The 18,772-nt window shown below is 42.5% G+C and overlaps 1 protein-coding gene across 5 annotated transcripts in view; it reads left to right on the forward strand.

Moving 5' to 3' along the window:
- The window catches only part of DGCR2 (DiGeorge syndrome critical region gene 2), a 90,555-nt gene that overhangs the window by 27,525 nt on the left and 44,258 nt on the right, over positions 1-18,772 (forward strand). For 3 of the 5 annotated variants that reach the window (XM_036276326.1, XM_036276323.1, XM_036276322.1), the window contains exon 2: positions 7,571-7,693. The exons of the other annotated variants lie outside the window; for them this stretch is intronic. In XM_036276326.1, the coding sequence (XP_036132219.1) occupies positions 7,571-7,693 (123 nt within the window). The remainder of the gene's footprint in view (positions 1-7,570; positions 7,694-18,772) is intronic. 5 annotated transcript variants of the gene reach the window in all.

Consider the following 18,772-nt stretch of genomic DNA (forward strand, 5'->3'; position numbering starts at 1 on the left):
ATCGAACCAGCAATCTCTTGGTGGATGAGTCGATGCTCAACCACTGAGCCACACCAGCCAGGCAGAGAGAGAGTTCTTAATATAGTCTAGATACAAGTACTTTATTGGCTATTTGATTTACAGGTTTTTTTTCCCCCAGTATGTGATTTGTCTTTTTTTTAAAATAGGTTTTTATTGATTTTTTTTTTTTCATCCTCACCCGAGAACATTTTTCCATTTTTTGTTCAGATAGAGTGGGAGGGAGAGAGAGGAAGAGATAGAGAGAGAGAAACATCGATGTGAAAGGGACACATCGAATGGCTGCCACCCACATGACCAACCAGGGCCAGGGACAAACTGCAACCGAGGTACGTGCCCTTAGCGGGAACTGAACCAGGTCTCTCTGGACCACAGACTGACGCTCTAACCGCTGAGCCAAACCGGCCAGGGCTTTATTGATTTTTTTAGAGAGGGAGAGAGAGATAGAAACATTGATGTGAGAAAGAAACATTGATCCTCTGCCTCCTGCTTGCCCCCCAGTGGGGATGGAGCCCACAGCCTGGGCATATGCCCTGACCGGAAATTGAACCAGGACCTCCAAGTCCGTGGGGCAATGCTCAATCCACTAAGCCACACCAGCTGGGCTTGTCTTTTTATTCTCTTAACAGTGCTCTTGGAAGAAGAAAAGTTCTCAATTAAGAAAAGTAAAAAGATTTTTTTTTTTATCCTTACCTGAGGACATTTTTGCATTTATCTTTAGATAGAGCGGGAGAGAGAGAAGGAGGTAGAGAGAGAGAAACATTGATGTGAGAGAAACACATAGACTGGCTGCCACCCACAGGACCCCAACCAAGACAGGGGACAAACTGCAACCGAGGTACGTGCCCTTAGCGGAACCGAACCAGGGACTCCCTGATCTGCGGGCCAGTGCTCTAACCACCAAGCCAAACTGGCTAGGGCTGTTATGGTAGTTTTTAAATACTCAATTATTTGGAAGAGTTTGTATGGAATTGGGGTTATTTCTTCTTTAAATATTTAGTAGAACTTTCCAGGGAAGCCATCTGGGTCCGGAGTTTTCTTTGTGTGAAGTTTTTAAACTAAACATTCAATTTCTTTTATAGCTACAAGGCTAGTCAAGTTATTGATTACTTTTTGAGTGAACTTTAGTAGTTTGTGTCCTTCAAGAAACTTTTTAAAAATGTGCTTATTTGACCCATAGGATATTTAGAAGTGTGTGAGTTATTGCCATATAGTTTGGGGCATTTTCCAGGTATCTTTCTGCTGTTGATTTTTAATTTAATTCAGTTGTGGTCAAACAACATACTCTGTATGAAACTTACTGGGATTTGTTTTATGGTCAGTGTTATGTATGCATATGAAACTGTGCATTCTGCTGTTTTTTGGATGGAGAGTTCTATAAGTGTTGGTTCGGTCCAGTTGGTTTTGTTGTTCAGATTGTCTGGAGGAGAGTGAAATCTCTGACTATAATTGTGAATTTGTCTGTTAGTAGTCATAGCAGTTTTTCGTTCATATTTTAAAGCTGTGCAATAGATTCATAAACACATAGGATTATGATGTTCTTTATCATTGTTTAATGACCTTTATTCTTGATAGTATTAATATTGTGTACTTTGGAGTCTACTTTGAGTGGCATTAATATAGCCACTACAGCCTTCTTTTGATCAGTGTTAACATGCTTTATCTTTTTCCATTCTTCTATTTTCACCAATCTCTGTCCTTCTGTAAAGTGGATCTCTTTTAGGCAACACATAGTTGGGTCTTGCTTTTTTACCTGTGTGACAAATTCTGTCTTTTAGTTGGGGTGTTTAGATCATCCCATATGTTTATTGATTAGGCAAAATTGATTAAAATTGGTAATTTTGACATTTGTTTTCTATTTTGTACCATTTGTTGTTTCCTTTTCCCTTTCTGCTTTCTCTTGGATTAACTATTTTTATTCCATTTTGTTGTTTCTCTTGGATTAACTATTTTTATTCCATTTTGTTGTTTCTCTTGGATTAACTATTTTTATTCCATTTTGTTGTTATAGCAAGTTGTACTTGCTATAACTGTTATGGTAGTGGTATTTAAAAAAAATTTTTTTTTTTCCTCACCCGAGGACACTTTTCCATTTTTTGCTCAAATAGAGTGGGAGGGAGAGAGAGGAAGAGAGAGAGAGAGAGAAACATCGACGTGAAAGGGACACATCGAGTGGCTGTCACCTGCACGACCAACCAGAGCCAGGGACAAATTGCAACCAAGGTACGTTAGCGGGAACCGAACCCAGGTCTCTCTGGACCGCAGACTGACGCTCTAACCGCTGACCCAAACCGGCCAGGGCTAAAGAAATTTTTTTAATCCTCTCCCGAGGATATTTTTCTATTTATCTTTGGATAGAGAGAGAGGGAGAGAAAGGGAGAGAGAGAAGCATCAACGTGAGAAGAACACATCGACTGGTTGCCTCCTGCATGACTCGACCAGGGCCGGGGATGAACCACAACCCAGGTACGTGCCCTTGGCCGGAATCGTACCCACGACTCATTGGTCCGAGGGCCGATGCTCTGCCACTGAGCCAAACCAGCCAGGGCAGTGTTATTTATTTATTTATTTATTTATTTATTTATTTATCTATCTATCCTTATCTGAGGACATTTTTGCATTTATCTTCAGATAGAGCGGGAGGGAGAGAGGGAGGAAGAGAAAGAGAGAGAAACATCGATGTGAGAGAGACACATTGACTGGTTGGCACCCACACAACCCCAACCAGGGCCAGGGACAAACTGCAACCAAGGTACATGCCCTTAGTGGAAACCGAACCGGGACTCTGGTCTGCTGAGCCAAACAGGCCAGGGCTCTTTTTTTTTATCCTCACTTGAGGACATTTTTTTGCATTTATCCTCAGATAGAGCAGGAGGGAAAGAGGGAGGGAGAGAGAGAGAGAGAAACATCGATGTGAGAGAGACACATTGACTGGTTGCCACCCACACAACCCCAACCAGGGCCAGAGACAAACTGCAACTGAGGTACATGCCCTTAGCAGGAACCGAACCCGTGTCTTTCTGGTCCAGGGGCCGACGCTCCAACTGCTGAGCCAAACCGGCCAGGGCAGTGATATTTATCTTTAACTTATCAGTTTACCTTCACATGACACACCACTTTAGCTGCAGTATAAAAGAGCATTAAGACAATGCAGCCTGGCCAGTGTGGCTCAGTGGATTAAGTGTTGTTCCATGGACTGAGAGGTCCCGGTTCTGTTCCCAGTCAGGGCACATGCTCAGGTTGTGGGCCCAATCCCCCAGTGCGGGGCATGCAGGAGGTGGCCAGTTGATGTTCTCTCACATCGATGTTTCTCTCTCTCTCCCTTCCTTTCTCTAAAAAAAATCAATAAAAGCTTATTTTGAAAAAAGACAGTATGTAGTATGCATCTGCTTCTCTCTCTCCAGCTGTGTTGCTATTGTTGTCACAGTTTTACTTCTGCTACATGTTATAAATCCCACAGTACATAGTATACATGTTTTTGCTTTAATTTCAGGTTGACAACTATTTCTTTTTTTTTTTTTAATACTTATTTGAGGATACTTTTCTACTTATCTTCAGATAGAGTGGGAGGGAGGGGGAGAGAGAGACAGACAGTGATGTAAGAGAGACACATCGACCAGTTGCTTCCTGCACGACCCCGACCAGGGCTGGGAACCGAATTATAACCGAGTTATGTGCCCTTGACCAGAATTGAACCTGTGACTCTTTGGTCCATGGGCCAACACTCTAACCGCTGAGCCAAACTGGCCAGGGTGACAGCTGTTTCATTTTTCAGGACTTAGAAATATTTCTCCACTGTCTTCCAGCTTGTATTGTTTATAATGAGAAATCTGTTGTCGTCGTCTTTATCTTTGTTTTTCTGTGTGTAATATGTTTTTTTTCCTTTGGCTGCTTTTAATATTTTCTTTCTCACTGGTTTTAAGCAATTTGATTATGATGTGCCTTGGAATAATTTTCTTTATATTTTTTGTGTTTAGGTTTTATTGAGCTCTTGGATCTGTGGATTTATAGTTTCCATCAAATTGGGAAGTTTTTCTGCCTTTGTTTCTTCAGATATTTTGTCGGATTGCCCCTTTCAAGTACATGTATATTAGGCTGCTTGAAGTTGTCCCACAGCTCACAGTTCATTTTTTCCAGCATTTTTATTTTCTGTGTTTTAGTTTAGAGCATCTCTGTTATCTTCAGGTTGCTATCTTTTTCCTCTACAAAACTGAATCTATTAATATACAATGTATTTTCCATCTCAGATACTGTAATTCTCATATCTAAAATGTAGGTTTGTTTCTTTTTTAAATCTTCCTATCTCTACTTAACATGTTTTATTTTCCCTCTAGTTTCTGGAGCATTTGTAATAACAGTTATAACTTTAAAAGTCTTTTTCTATAATCTCATTTATATAATTTCTTAGTTAATTTTGATTGACTTTTTTCTAATTTTGGTAGTAATTTCATGTTTCTTTGAATGTCTGGTAATTTTTTATTGAGTGCCACACTTTATGAATTTTGCCTTTTTGACTGCTGCTTATTTTTGCATTCCTATGAATATTCTTTTTGTTTGTTTGTTTTAGAGAGAGAGGAAGGGGGAGAGAAATAGAAACATCGATGTGAGAAACGTGCATCTGTCGGCTACCTCCTGCACACCCCATACTGGGCTCGAGCCTGCAACCTGAGCATCTGCCCTGACCGGGACGTCTCAGTCCATGGGTCTGTGCTCAAATCCTCACCTGAGGACATGCTTAATGATTTTAGAGAAGGAAAGAGGGAGGGAGGGAAAGGTAGGAGAGAGAGAAACATCGATGTGTGAGAGAGAGATATCAATTGGTTGATTCCCATATGCGCCCTTACCAGGGATCAAACCCACAACTATTCAGTATACAAGACTATGCTTCAACCAATTTACCTACCTAGCCAGGGTCCTATAAATATTCTTGAGCTTTGTTCTAGGATGTGACTTGGAAACAATTTGATTTTGTCAGCTCTTGCTTTGAATCTTTGTTAGGCGGAACTGAGCAGCATTTAGTTTGGGGTTCATTTTTCCCCACTAATGAGTCAAGACTCTTCTGAATACTACTTGATTCAGTGCCTCACGAATTATGAGTTTTTCCAGTCTGGTTCCAGAACAGGGACTGTAAGCCCTGCTGCATTTTGGTTATTCTTTCCTCTTACCCTTTTGGGTGGTTCTTTCCTCAGCCTGGGGTGGTTTCCTCACACCACACACTGATCAACAGCCTGTCTACTGCCCCAGGGGCCCCTCTGTGTGTCTCCTGAGTCTTGTCTGTGCAGTTCTTTCTCCTCCTGTGATCGCCAGAGTGCTGTACTATGAGCGCTACAGGCCTTGGTTTTTCTCAGTTTTTATCTGCATCTACTCATCTCCAAGAGTCTTCCGGTCCCCCCCTGGAGTACTTCTCCCTGCTCTGCAGCCTGGAAATGTTCTTCAGGCAGTAAGGCTCATGTGTGTGTTTCCTGACTCTCTGGGATCACTGGTTTTCATTGCCTGTCCAGTGTCTGGAGAACTGGTGTTTTTCTTTATTTTGTCCTTAGCTTTTGCCGGTGCACGGTTCAATTCATTCCTATAACTCCATCCATTCTTCCTGTATCATCACATTAGTGTGCAGGACTTCATCCCTTACACCTCAGTGTTTTTCCTTGGTTTCAAGGTTTGCCCATTTATCAGCTCTCACCTCAGTTCTGAAGTCTACCAACTTTTTCTTCAAGGACCAGAGTAAATATTTTTGGCTTTGTAGGTCATACAGTCTCTTGTGCAACCACTCGAGTCTCCTGTTGTAGCTTGAAAGCAGCCATAGATAGTATATATTTGTGGCTGTGTTCCAAGAAAACTTTATTTAAAAAAACAATGTTGGGCCCTGGCCGGTTTGGCTCAGCAGTTAGAGTGTCGGCCCACAGACCAATGAGTCTCGGGTTCAGTTCCAGTCAAGGGCACGTACCTTGGTTGTGGTTCATCCCTGGCCCTGGTCAGAGTTGTTTGGGAGGCAACCAGTCAGTGTGTTCCTCTCACTTCGATGTTTCTTTCTCTCTCCCTCTCTCTCCTTCCCTCTCACTCTATCTGAAGATAAATAGAAAAATACCCTCAGATGAGGATTAAAAAAAAACTGGTGGGAAGGTCCTGGCTAGTTTGGTTCAGTGGTTAGAGCTTAGGCCCGTGGAGCAAAGGGTCAAGGGCATGTGCCTGGGTTGCAGGTTTAATCCTCGGTCCAGTTGGGGTCATGCAGGAGGCAGCTGATGCGTCTCTCTCACTTCGATGTCTCTCTCTCTCTCCCCCTCCCTTCCACTCTGTCTAAAAATTAATGGAAAAATATCCCCAGGTGAAGATTAACAGCAACAAAAAATGGTGGGAAGAGTGGAAGTTGGCCCATGGGCAGTAATTTGCTGACCCCTGCCTCAGTTCAAGACCTTACTTGGCTGAGCTATTTAATATTTTTGTCTGGTTTCCTATTTTAATTGCTTCCAGAAACCATTGCCAATGATATCTGCTTAAAACACAGATCTTACTACATTACTTGTTGGCTCCTTACAACATACCAAATAAAGGTCAGAATTATCTTACCATAGCCTGATTCTTCTTTTTGTTAATCCTCACCCGAGGATTTCTTTTCATTGATTTTTAGAGAGTAGGAGGGAGGGAGAGAAACATCCACGTGAAAGAAACACATCGATTGGTTGTCTCCTGCATGATCCCCACTAGGGCCAGGGATAGAACCTGCAACCCAGTTAAGTGCCCTTGACCAGAATCGAACCCGCAACACTTTGGTCCAAGGGCTGAGGGCTGACGCTCTAACTGCCAAGCCAAACTAGCCAGGGCTAGTGTTATCCGTCTTACATTTCCAATCTTATCTCCAGTGATTCCGCATCTTACAGCTCGCACAGTCTAACTGGCATGCTCTCCTGCCTTGTGATATTTCCTTAAGCCTTGCTTTTTCTAGATTGCTCTTGCCTTCCTATAATGTTATATGTACCTCTGAAACCATCAACCTGCCTTGGAAACCCTGTTCATATCTCATCTTCTTTAAGAAGCATTCCAGAGCCCCGCAGGTGGAGGCCATTTCTCCTTCATGTTGCTTTGGCATACTGTTGAGTACTCCTGTGTTGGTAACCTCCATTTGCATTGTCAGAAACCCCAATTGTGTGTTTGTCCATATGTGTGTATTGAGTGTATGTGTGTTTTCTCCATTGATCCAGAATCCCTCAGGAGGTGAGAGGTGTGCCCTCTTGTTTCTGTCTCTGCAGTGCACTACAGAGCCTGACACAGAGCAGAAATGCGGCAGTGTATGTTTGGGGCAGTGCATAAAGGTCAATGTCTTGGTGGGGATGCGATGCTCTGGGGACTTGTGGCGTTTTGGGCACAGCTCTTGTCTCTTCCTTGGGGTATGCGTTCAGTCCCCTGCTGAGGTGGGCTCTAGGCAGGCTGTCTGGTGTCTGGCCCATGCTCATAGGGGCCGGGTGGTGGCAAGACCAGGCGGTGGCAGGCCTGGCCACTCCAGGTCTTCGTTACTACTGCCACTTCCTCAATGGCCTCTTGCCCTTTGGTTTCACAGAGCTGCGGTGCAACCCTGGGCAGTTTGCCTGTCACAGCGGCATCATCCAGTGCATCCCCCTCCCCTGGCAGTGTGACGGCTGGGTGACTTGTGAGGATGAGAGCGATGAAGCCAACTGTCCAGGTGAGTGTGTCGGGCAGGCAGATGCACGTGGCCCATGCTTTCCATCAGGGGGAGATGGTGTCAGCTGGTACCCCATGCTATACCCATGTGCTGGAAGGTTATTTTGAGCTTCTCCTCCCCTTTCTCTTTCTCTTTTAAAAAAATAGGTGTTTAACACAGGTAAATCTCAGAAGTTGTAAGATGGCAGGGTCAGAGCTGTGGTAAGGCAAGAGAGGCGCCCATGATGCCACATTTTGTGAGGTGCAGCGCCCTGAAGTGTGGTGGCTTCTTGCCTCCTCCTTGCCCGGCTTTGGAGATCATGTCTGTGAGACTTGGCTAGAATCCTAACAAAGGTAATTTAGACTGACCTTAGCTCTGCCTATCTGTCCTGCTCGCTCAGTCACTAGTCGTCTTTCACTGGGGTTTTTCTCCTGATGATCTGTGTACTCATAAAGACATAGAATGTCACAGAAAGTCTAAATTGTTAGTTCTCCAAATGGTTTCTGCTCCAGCACCCTCAAAGAATGTAGCACACCCTGTGAGTAATGGTGTTTGTTAAGGTGGACAGTATAGTGTCTCACGTGTACTCCTGCATCTGTGCACATGCTAATGTGTTTAAGACCCAAGTGGTTTTGATAAAGACCCTAAGAGAAAGGAATCTCAGACCTAAACTCTTCGGCCTCACATTCAAATTTCTTTACAATCTGGCTCGTTTGTTTTTTTGCCAATTCAGTTTACCGTTATTTTCCCTTCAGCCAGGCTATTTCCTGTGCCCACCCCATTAAGAATTTCCTAGCCGTATACTTTGTTTATGCCCTTCTCTTTTCCTGGAATCCTCTTGCTTTATTTCTGTGTGGACAGATCCTGCCCATCCTTCAAGGCTTGGCTAAATAATTCTACAACAAGGCATCTCTGGGCCTACTGGCTGTAGGTTGGCTTCTGCTAACACCTGCTCTGTTCTCTGACAGGACACAGAACCACTAGTAATTCTTATCATCATTTGTGCCCATGTTTGGTGTCTCCTTCCAGTCTGAGTTCCCTGAAGGCAGACCTGTCCTCTTCTTCAATGGGACCTGGTCTAGGACAGGGTCCTTTCCAGCATTCAGTAAATGAAAGAAGTGTTATCATTCCTATAGGCCAGGTGCTGAAGAAAACTGATTAACTCCAACCAGGGAATCGGGTGGGACATCAAGTAGAATTTGACATTTGAGCTTGGGACAGTTCATTGAGGGAGGGTTCCAAAATAAGAAATAGAGGTGGTCTGTTTGGACTCTGTTTGCCTATAGAGGTGACCTCTGTTTTTTAATTTTTTTTTTGGTTAATCCTCACCTGAGAATATTTTTCCATTGATTTTTAGATGGGGTGGGGGGAGAGAGAGAGAGATTGGTTGCCTCCTGCACAACCCCAATTTGGGCCAGGGATTGAACCTGAACATGAGGTATGTGCCCTTGACGGGGAATCGAACCTGCGACTGTTCCGCAGGCCAATGCTCTAACTGCTGAGCCAAACCGGCCAGGGAGAGGGACCGCTTAATCATTTCTTTCTTTCTTTCTTTTTTTTTAATCCTCTCCCGAGGACACTTTTCCATTTTTTTGTTCAGATAGAGAGAGAGAGAGAGAGAGAGAGAGAGAGAGAGAGAGAGAAACATCGATGTGAAAGGGACACATCGAGTGGCCGCCACCCGCACGACCAACTAGGGCCGGGGACAAACTGCAACCAAAGTACGTGCCCTTAGCGGGAACTGAACCCGGGTCGCTCTGGACCGCAGGCCTACGCTCTAACCGCTGAGCCAAACCGGCCAGGGCCGCTTAATCATTTCTTATACCTGTTCTTCCTTCAGTGGATGTGCATGTCTGCGGTTGAGGCATCTGCCTTTCCAAATGAGAATTTGAATGGTGGTGGCTGGGTTAGGAACCTCTGGGATACAGTCGTCCCTCGCCACTTCGCACTTCCAACTTTCGCGGCTTCACTCTATCGCAGTTTTTTCAAATACTAGAGTGAAGCCGCGAAGGTCAAATCGCAAAGTGGTGAGGGACGACTCTATATAAATAGAGAATCCTACTTTGCGGAAATTCATTTATCCTGGTAGAGTCTGGAACTGATTAACCGCGATAAACGAGGGCCGACTGTAGCCCTGTATCTGGGAGACCACCTAGTCATTCCGTGGGTCACAGTCCAGACATTGTGAACTTCCCAGTGTTTGGGATGTAGGTTCTATGTGCTAGGTCACCCTGCATGTCTTGGAAGCTTTCCCTGGTCTGACTTATGGGGTGAGATTTCAAATCTAGCCTCCTAGAGAATTTTCTGAACAAAGAACCAAATGGTTCTTGGCTTGCTTTAAAATGGGATCATGGTTTATCTGCTGTTTTCATAGTGCCTTTTGGCTTTGCTTTTAAGGTTGTGTGTAATAACTGCTCTGTTATAGATACTGAAAACAATGCTAGGCACTCTTATGATTCAGCTGGTTCATCTATCAATGTGCTGTGGAGTTATTGAAGATAGGGACAAGATCTGATTTCTCTCTCTCTCTCTTTTTTTTAATCGTTGAAAGTATTTCATGATTTCTCTTTTGGTTCACGTGGTTAGTTGGCACAGAATGTACAAGTCTGCTCAGTTTAAGTGTTAACTTGAAGTTACATAGGTTCCTGTATTTTCTCCCCTGACAGAAAATAAAGTCTGTCCTACAGGAGGCCAGAGTTCTGAGTAGATTGCGTGTTCTAGGCCTCAACCATTGAGGGTGTAATGATGACAGTGTGTGCAAACTCACTGAGGCCTAACAGGGTATACTCAAGGAGGGGTGAGAAGACTGAGGCCCGGTCGGACCTCCTAGCTCGCTCCTGCTTTCCCCTTGACTCCTAGTACTGTGCCTGTCTTGTGGGGTAGTGGCACACCCTGATCTAAGTGGAATTGCAGACTGATTTCTGATTGTTTTTGAGTTGGGATCCAGAGAAATTTAGGTTATCAAAATATACAAAGAATAATGTATTTGTTTCTTCCCTGAAATTTTGTCATATTTTTTGTAGTTTATTTTAAAAAATTAATTTTTAAACAGCATGAATGTAGGTTAAGGTACTCATTAACCTATATGAAGGGGGTGCAGACAGGAAGTTAGCTAATAATCACCTTTGCTGTGACCTTCCTATCTGTAGGGAGAGTTTAAACCATGCTTGGTCAGTTTGCTTTTGAACATGGACTTCAGGACTCTGAGTGACCATGTGAGATTATTTCATTGCCCTGCTAAAAAGCCTGTTAAAATTACAATAAGCTATAAAAGCACAGGGTTATAGAAAATGGGAAAAGATGTAACAGTAGATCAGTAATTTCAGTGTGGTTTTGGAAGATAGAAAATGGGTGGTATGCTAGATATAGTCTGGGCATTCAATACAGTCCCTGCCTTTTGGGGCTGGAAGGCTGGAGCTGTAACACTCAGACTCCCACCCCCCTGCCAGTAGGCTTCTGGGTATCATTTAGCCCATGAGATCTTTCCCATGAAATTTGGAATCCTTCTTCCTCTGGCTCTGGTGGGTGTGTGGGCTTAGACTGAGGTGAGTGAGTGCAGTGGCTTCCACATCTCCCACTGGCCAGCTGTCTCAGGGCTGCAGGGCCACTGTGGTCTGGCAGCAGTTTTCTGCAGTTTCCTCATCTGTGGTTGGCAACAGCAGCTTCCTGACTCCCTGGACTGCAGCTGTAGTGGTGAAATAGTTAGAGGTGGCCCACTTTGTGCAAACTCTAGCCTTTTCAATTGTTTCAGAAGCACTGCTTCCTTGTTATTAAACCCCTTTGTGTTTGAAATAGCATGATTTCTGTTCTCCTAATTGAACCATCTTTGATGTAAATGGGAACTAACAGAAGATGTGTGAAGTTTTAAATAGAGAAAAATGTACAACTTTATTAAGAGTCATTATAGAAGACTTGAATAAATACATGATGTTCTTGGCTAGGAAGACTCAATGTGGTAAAGCTGCCTGTTCTTCTTATACTGATCTGTGGACTCTGCATCTCCAGAGAGTTTTTTGGGAAATGTGACAAGTCAGTTCTAAAATGTTGGGAAAAAGAATGTAATATTGTTAAGGCACTTTGAAGAAAAGTAAGGAGTGAGCACTTGCCTTACCAGCGTCAAGGCTTACTTAACAGTTGGCTCAGGGTAGCATGAATTGGCCAGCAGGATGTAAGAGCTGCCAGAAGCAGACCTGAGAAACTTGATATATGGCAGAGGTGGAATTACATATCACTGGGTAAAGGTTAGACTCTTCAGTATGTATTGCTGTGACAGTCGGAAAAGAAGGAAATTGGATCCTTAATGTACAACATATATGCAAATCGGTTTCAGGTTAAAGAAAAACTTCTAGAAGATAATATAGAAGAATACCTAAGATCTTCCCTTTATCAATATGTAGCAATAAAGAAGGTAAACAGAGCCTTGGGGATTTACAGGATCACCCAACAACAGAAGAAGACACATTTTTTCCCCTCAAGTGCACATGGAACATTCTCCAGGATAGACCAGTTAGGCTACAAAACAAAAATTTTTTTTTTAATCCTCACCTGAGGACATTTTTCCATTTTTTGTTCAGATAGAGTGGGAGGGAGAGAGAGGAAGAGAGAGAAACATTGACGTGAAAGGAACACATCAACTGGCTGTCACCCGCACAACCCAATCGGGGCCGGGGACAAACTGCAACCAAGGTACGTGCCCTTAGTGGGAACTGAACCCAGCTCTCTCTGGACCACAGGCCAACGCTCTAACTGCTGAGCCAAACTGGCCAGGGCCAGATTTTTTTTTTTTTTTTTTTTTTAAACTTAATAGAGAGAGGAAGTGAGCGGGAGAGAGATAGAAACATCAATGAGAGTGAAACATCCACCAGCTGCCTCCTGCACACCCCATACTCGGGTTTGAATCCACAACCCAGGCATGTACCCTGACTGGGAATTGAACCAGTGACCTCTTGGTGCATGGAACAACACCCAACCAAGTCACATAGCCTGGGCTTCTTTTTGTTGTTTTGATAACAGCTTTATTGAAACATAATTCATATGATAAGTCAATTTAACATGGTTTTCACTGGTTTTTAGAATATTTGCAGAGTTGTACAACCATCACCACAGTCAATTTTAGAACCTGTTTGTCACCCCAAAATGAAACCCATCAGTAAGCACTCTTCATTTCTCAAGCCTCAGCCCTCGGCAACCACTAACCTATGTCTCTAGATTTGCCTCTGTACATTTCAAAGAAATGGAGTCATAAACCATGTGGTCTTTAGTTCTTTAGTGTATGGCTTCTTTCACTTAGCATAAGGTTCATCTATGTCATTTCCTTTTTGTTTTACTTTTATTAACCTGTATATGTACTTTTAGAAAAACCTTTATGTGTCCTGTTAGTTATTAAATTTCTTAACAGGTTTATTGATATAATTTATGTACCATAAGATTCACTGATTTTAAACATGTACAAGTCAGCCCAGCTAGTGTGGCGCAATGGATTGAGTGTCTTCCCATGGACTGAGAGGTCTGGGGTTTGATTTCCAGTCAGTGCACATGCCCGGGTTGCAGGCTTGATTTCCAGTAGAGGGCGTGCAGGAGGCAGCCAATTGATGTTTCTATCTCTCCATAAATAAATAAATAAATAAATAAATAAATAAATAAATAAATAAATAAATAAATAAAAACATATTTTAAAAGTGTACAAGTCAGTGATTTTTGGTAAATTAACAGAATTCTGCAGTCATCCATCACTGTAATTTTAGAATATTTCTATCACCCCAAGAGATCCCTGTGTCCATTTATAGTTACTCTCTGTTTCCTTCTCCATTCCCAGGGACTTACTAATCTCTTTTCTGTCTCTTTTCTGGACACTTCATATAAAATGGGTAATACCGTTTGTGCTCTTTTGTGTCTGGCTTCTTTCACTTAGCATAATGTTTTCGATGTTCATCTGTGTGTCAGTAGTTTGTTGCTTTTCCTCACCAAAGATTCTCTTGTATGGTTAACACCACATTTTAACATACATTATTTGATGGATATTTGAGTTGCTTCCACTTTGTGAATAAAGTGGCTTTGAACATTAGTATACTTATTTTTTTGTTTTTTATTGATTTTAGGAAGAGAGAAAGAGAAACATCAATTTGTTGTTCCACTTATTTATGCATTCATGGATTGATCTTGTATGTGCCTTGACCAGGATTGAACCCACAGCCTTGGTGTATTCAGACCACGCTCTAACCAACTAAACCAACTGGCAAGGGCTAGTGTACATGTTTTTGATGAGATATATGCTTTCATTTCTCTCGGGCAAATATGGAGGAATGGAATTTATGGATCATATTGTAAATTTATGTTTAACTTTTTAAGAAATTGCCAAAAATTTTCTAAAGTGGCTATAAATGTACTTTTTTTTTAAATGTTTTTAGCCAAGACCTCTTTCCTGATACCTCTTTAGCTGTAAATCTGTCACATTCTGCCATAGTTATTTTGGAATCTTCTCTCCTAGAGACCCCTGACTGGCACCAGTCACGTTTGGTGCTGACAGGGCCTGCTGCCCACTTTCTGAGCTCTCCTCTTGGGTGTCTCCCTTCACCATCAGCATGGGAGAATCAGATTTCTCCCTGTGTGTGTCTCTCTCTTTTCTGATTTCCTGTTTTGGTTTATTCCCTCATTTAAGTGGTATTCTGCCTCCTTCAATCACTTCTGCAGAAAAGGAACACAGGAGACAAAAGTTTTATCACATGAGGATATATTTTTTCACTGATTTTTTTTTTTTGTATCAATTAATTTTTGTTACAGATGTTTCTCCTCCCCCCCCAAACACCCCTCCCCCCAGCATCATTGTCTACATCCATTGGTTACGCATACGTGCATATAAGTAATTTGGTTTATCTCATCCCTCCCCGGTCCCCCTCCTCTGAGGTTTGTCAGTCTGAACCATACTCCTTTCTATGTTTTTGGGTCTATTTTGTTTGTCAGCTTATTTTGTTCATTATATTCCACAAATAAGTGAGATCATGTGGTATTTGTTTTTCTCTGGTTGGCTTATTTTGCTTAGGACAATACTCTCCAGGTCCCTCCCTATTGGCTCAAAGGATAAGAGATCCCTCTTTCTTACAGCTGCATAGTGTTCCATTGTGTATATGTACCACAGCTTTTTTATCCATTCCTTTATTTTTGGACACTTGGGCTGTTTCCAGATCTCAGCAATTGTAAATAGTGCTGCTGTGAACATAGGGGTGCATATATTCTTTCAGATTGGTGTTTCAGGCTTCTTAGAATATATTCCTAGAAGAGGGATCCACTGGGTCAAATGGCAGTTCCATTTTTAATTTTTTGAGGAAACCCATATTGTTTTCCATAGTGGCTGCACCAGTCTGCATTCCCACCAGCAGTGTACTAGAGTCCCCTTTCTCCACACCCTCGCCAGCACTTACTGTTTGATGATTTGTTGATGGCAATCATCTGGCAGGTGTGAGGTGATACCACTTAGCTGTTTTAATTTGTATATCTCTGATGATTTGTGACATCGAGCATTTTTTCTTATGTTTCTTGCCCATTTGTATGTCCTTTTTGGAGAGGTATCGATTTAGGTCGTCTGCTTTTTTTTTTTTTTTTCACTGTTAAAAAAAATCCTCAACTGAGGATATTTTTCTATTTATCTTCAATAGAGTGGGAGGAAGAGAGAGGGAGAGAAAGAGAAAAAGAGAGAAACATCAAAAAAATAATAATAAAAATAAAATAAAAAAGAGAAACATCAGCGTGAGAGGGATACATCGACTGGTTGCCTCCTGCATGGCCCTACCCCGACCAGGGCCAGGGGAAGAACCACAACCGAGGTACGTGCCCTTGACTGGAATCAAACCCCTGACTCATTGGTCTGAGGGCCGATGCTCTACTGCTGAGCCAAATTGGCCAGGGCCCTCTGCTCATTTTTTAATTGGGTTCTTTGTCTTCCTTTTGTTGAGTTGTATGAGTACTCTATATATTTTGGAAATTAACCTTTTATCTGATGTATCGTTGGCAATTATACTGTCCCATATAGTGGGTTCCTTTTCCATTTTGATGCTTGTTTCTTTGGCTGTGCCGAAGCTTTTTTTTTAATCCTCATCCGAGGACATTTTTCCATTTTTTGTACAGACAGAGTGGGAGGGAGAGAGAGGAAGAGAGAGAGAGGGAAACATCGATGTGAAAGGGACACATCGAGTGGCTGCCACCCGCACGACCAACCAGGGCCGGGGACAAACTGCAACCGAAGTACATGCCCTTAGCGGGAACCGAACCCGGGCCTCTCCGGACCGCAGGTGGACGCTCTAACCGCTGAGCCAAACCGGCCAGGGTGAAGCTTTTTAGTTTGATGTAGTCCCATATATTAATTTTTTCCTTTGTTTCTCTTGCCTTAGGCATTGTATCATTGAAAATTCTGCTGCGTGCGATGTTTGAAATTTTGTTGCCTATATATTCTTCTAAGATTTTATGGATTCACGAGTCACATTTAAGTCTTTTATCCATTTTGAGTTTATTCTTGTGTATGATGTAAGTTGGTGGTCTAGTTTTATTTTTTTGCATGTAGCTGTCCAATTTTCCCAACATTATTTATTAAAGAGGCTGTCTACTCCACTGTATGCTCTTGCCACCTTTGTCAAATATTAATTGAGCATAATGTCTTGGGGCAATTTCTGGGTTCTCTATTCTGTTTCATTGATCTGTATGCCTTTACTTGTGCCATTACCAGGCTGTTTTGATTACAGAGGCTTTGTTGTATAACCTGATATCGGTATTGTGATCCCTCCTACTTTGTTGTTCTTTTTCAAGATTGCTTTGGCTGTTTGGGGTCTTCTTTAATTCCATATAAACTTTTGAATTATTTGTTCTAGTTCTGTGAAATATGTCATCGGTATTTTGATGGGGATTGCATTGAATCTATAGATTGCTTTGGGTAGTATGGACATTTTATTTTATTTTATTTTATTTTTTTTATCCTCACCCGAGGACATTTCTTCCATTTTTTGTTCAGACAGAGTGTGGGAGGGAGAGAGAGAGAGAGAAACATCGACGTGAAAGGGATATGTCAAGTGGTTGCCACCCACACGACCAACCAGGGCCAGGGACAAACTGCAACCGAGGTACATGCCCTTAGCGGGAACCGAACCCGGGTCTTTCAGGACCGCAGGCCGACGCTCTAACCGCTGAGCCAAACCGGCCAGGGCAATATGGACATTTTAATGATGTTAATTCTTCCAGTCCATGAGCAAGGTATATGCTTCACCTTTTTATTATTATTATTATTGATTTTAGAGAGAGAGGAAGGGAGAGGGCGAGAGAGAGATAGAAACACTGACTGGCCGCCTCCTGCATGCCCCCTACTGGGAATGTGGTCCACAACCTGGCCATGTGCTGTGACTGGGAATCGAACTGGCAACCTCCTGGTGCATGGGTCGACACTCAACCACTGAGCCATATGGGCCAGGCGCTTCCATTTCTTTGTACCTTCCTCTATTTCTTTTTTCAATGTCCTGTAGTTTTCTGCAAATAGAACCTTTACTTCTTTGGTTAGGTTTATTCCTAGGTATATTAATTTTTTTGCCGCAGTGGTAAATGGGATTTTTTTGTTTGTTTCTCTTTCTGTGAGTTCATTATTGCTGTATAAGAATGCCGTCGATTTCTTGATGTTAATTTTGTATCCTGCTACCTTGCCAAATTCGTTTATTAGATCTAGTAGATTTTTTTAAAAATTTAGTTGTGGAAGATTTTAATGCAATTCCATAATATATAAGCAAGCAGAGAAGAAAATTGAAACCCAATTAACAGTTTTTAACTAAAGACTACATGAGAAACAACATCCGGGCCGGTGTGGCTTATGGGTTGAGCACTGACCTATGCACCAGAAGGTTCCCTGGTTCCCTTCCCCATTCAGGGCACATGCCCAGGTTATGGGCTTGATCCCCAGTAGGGGCCGTGTAGGAGGCAGCCAACAGATATTTCCCTCATCATCAGTGTTTCTATCTGTCTCTTCCTCTCTCTAAATATACCAATCCAAATCCTCCAGCACCAATCATCTTGCCCAGCACCCATTGCTTTCCTTCCATATCATCCAGAACCTTGCCTTCTGGAAGAGGAACAGGAAGTTTGTAATTCTCATTTCTTCTTGATGGCATCACTTCTTGGACGCAGGGTCCCCTCCCAGGGCAGTGTCTGTTCTGCTCTGAAGGCTGCTCCTCCTGGGGCACAGCGTGGGCGGGGCCAGCATATAGCCAGTCCTGCTGGAGCCCTGGACTGGCCCTGGACTGGCCCTGGACTCAGAGCTAGAGCAGGATGACTGGCCCTTGGCATCCATGCCAGGCACACCACTTCCTGCTGGCCTCCCTAAATCTAGTAGATTTTTTATAGCATCTTTAGAGTTTTCTATGTACAATATCATGTCATCTGCAAATAATGACAGTTTCACTTCCTCTTTTCACATTTGGATCCCTTTTATTTTTTCTTCATGTCTAATTGCTGTGGCTAAGACTTCCAGTACTATGTAAATAAGAGTGGCAAAAGTGGTCATCCCTATCTTGTTCTTGTTCTTAAGGGAAATGCTTTTAGTTTTCGCCCATTGAATATGATGTTGGCTGTAGGTTTTTCCTATATGACCTTTATTATGTTGAGATACGATCCCTCTATTGCCGAGGGTTTTTATCAGAAATGGGTGCTGGATTTTGTTGAATGCTTTTTCAGTATCTATTGATATATGGTTTTTATCTTTCATTTTGTTTATGTGGTATATCACGTTTATTGATTTGCGAATATTGTACCAGACTTGCATCCCTGGATGAATCCCACTTGGTCATGGTTAATAATTTTTAATGTATCGTTGGATACGATTTACTAATATTTTGTTAAGGATTTTGGCATCTATGTTCATCAGGGATATTGGCCTGTAGTTTTCTTTTTTTGTAGTGTCTTTATCTGGTTTTGGAATTAGACTTATGCTGGCCTCATAAAATGAGTTTGGAAATCTTCCTTCTTCTTGAATTTTTTGGAATAGTTTGAGGAGAATGGGTGTTAGTTCTTCTTTGAATGTTTGGTAAAACTCCCTGTAAAACCGTCCTGGCCCGGGATTTTGTTTGCTGGGAG

The sequence above is a fragment of the Molossus molossus genome, unplaced genomic scaffold (assembly GCF_014108415.1).
Source record: "Molossus molossus isolate mMolMol1 unplaced genomic scaffold, mMolMol1.p scaffold_m16_p_22, whole genome shotgun sequence".
NCBI classification, from domain to species: Eukaryota; Metazoa; Chordata; class Mammalia; order Chiroptera; family Molossidae; genus Molossus; species Molossus molossus.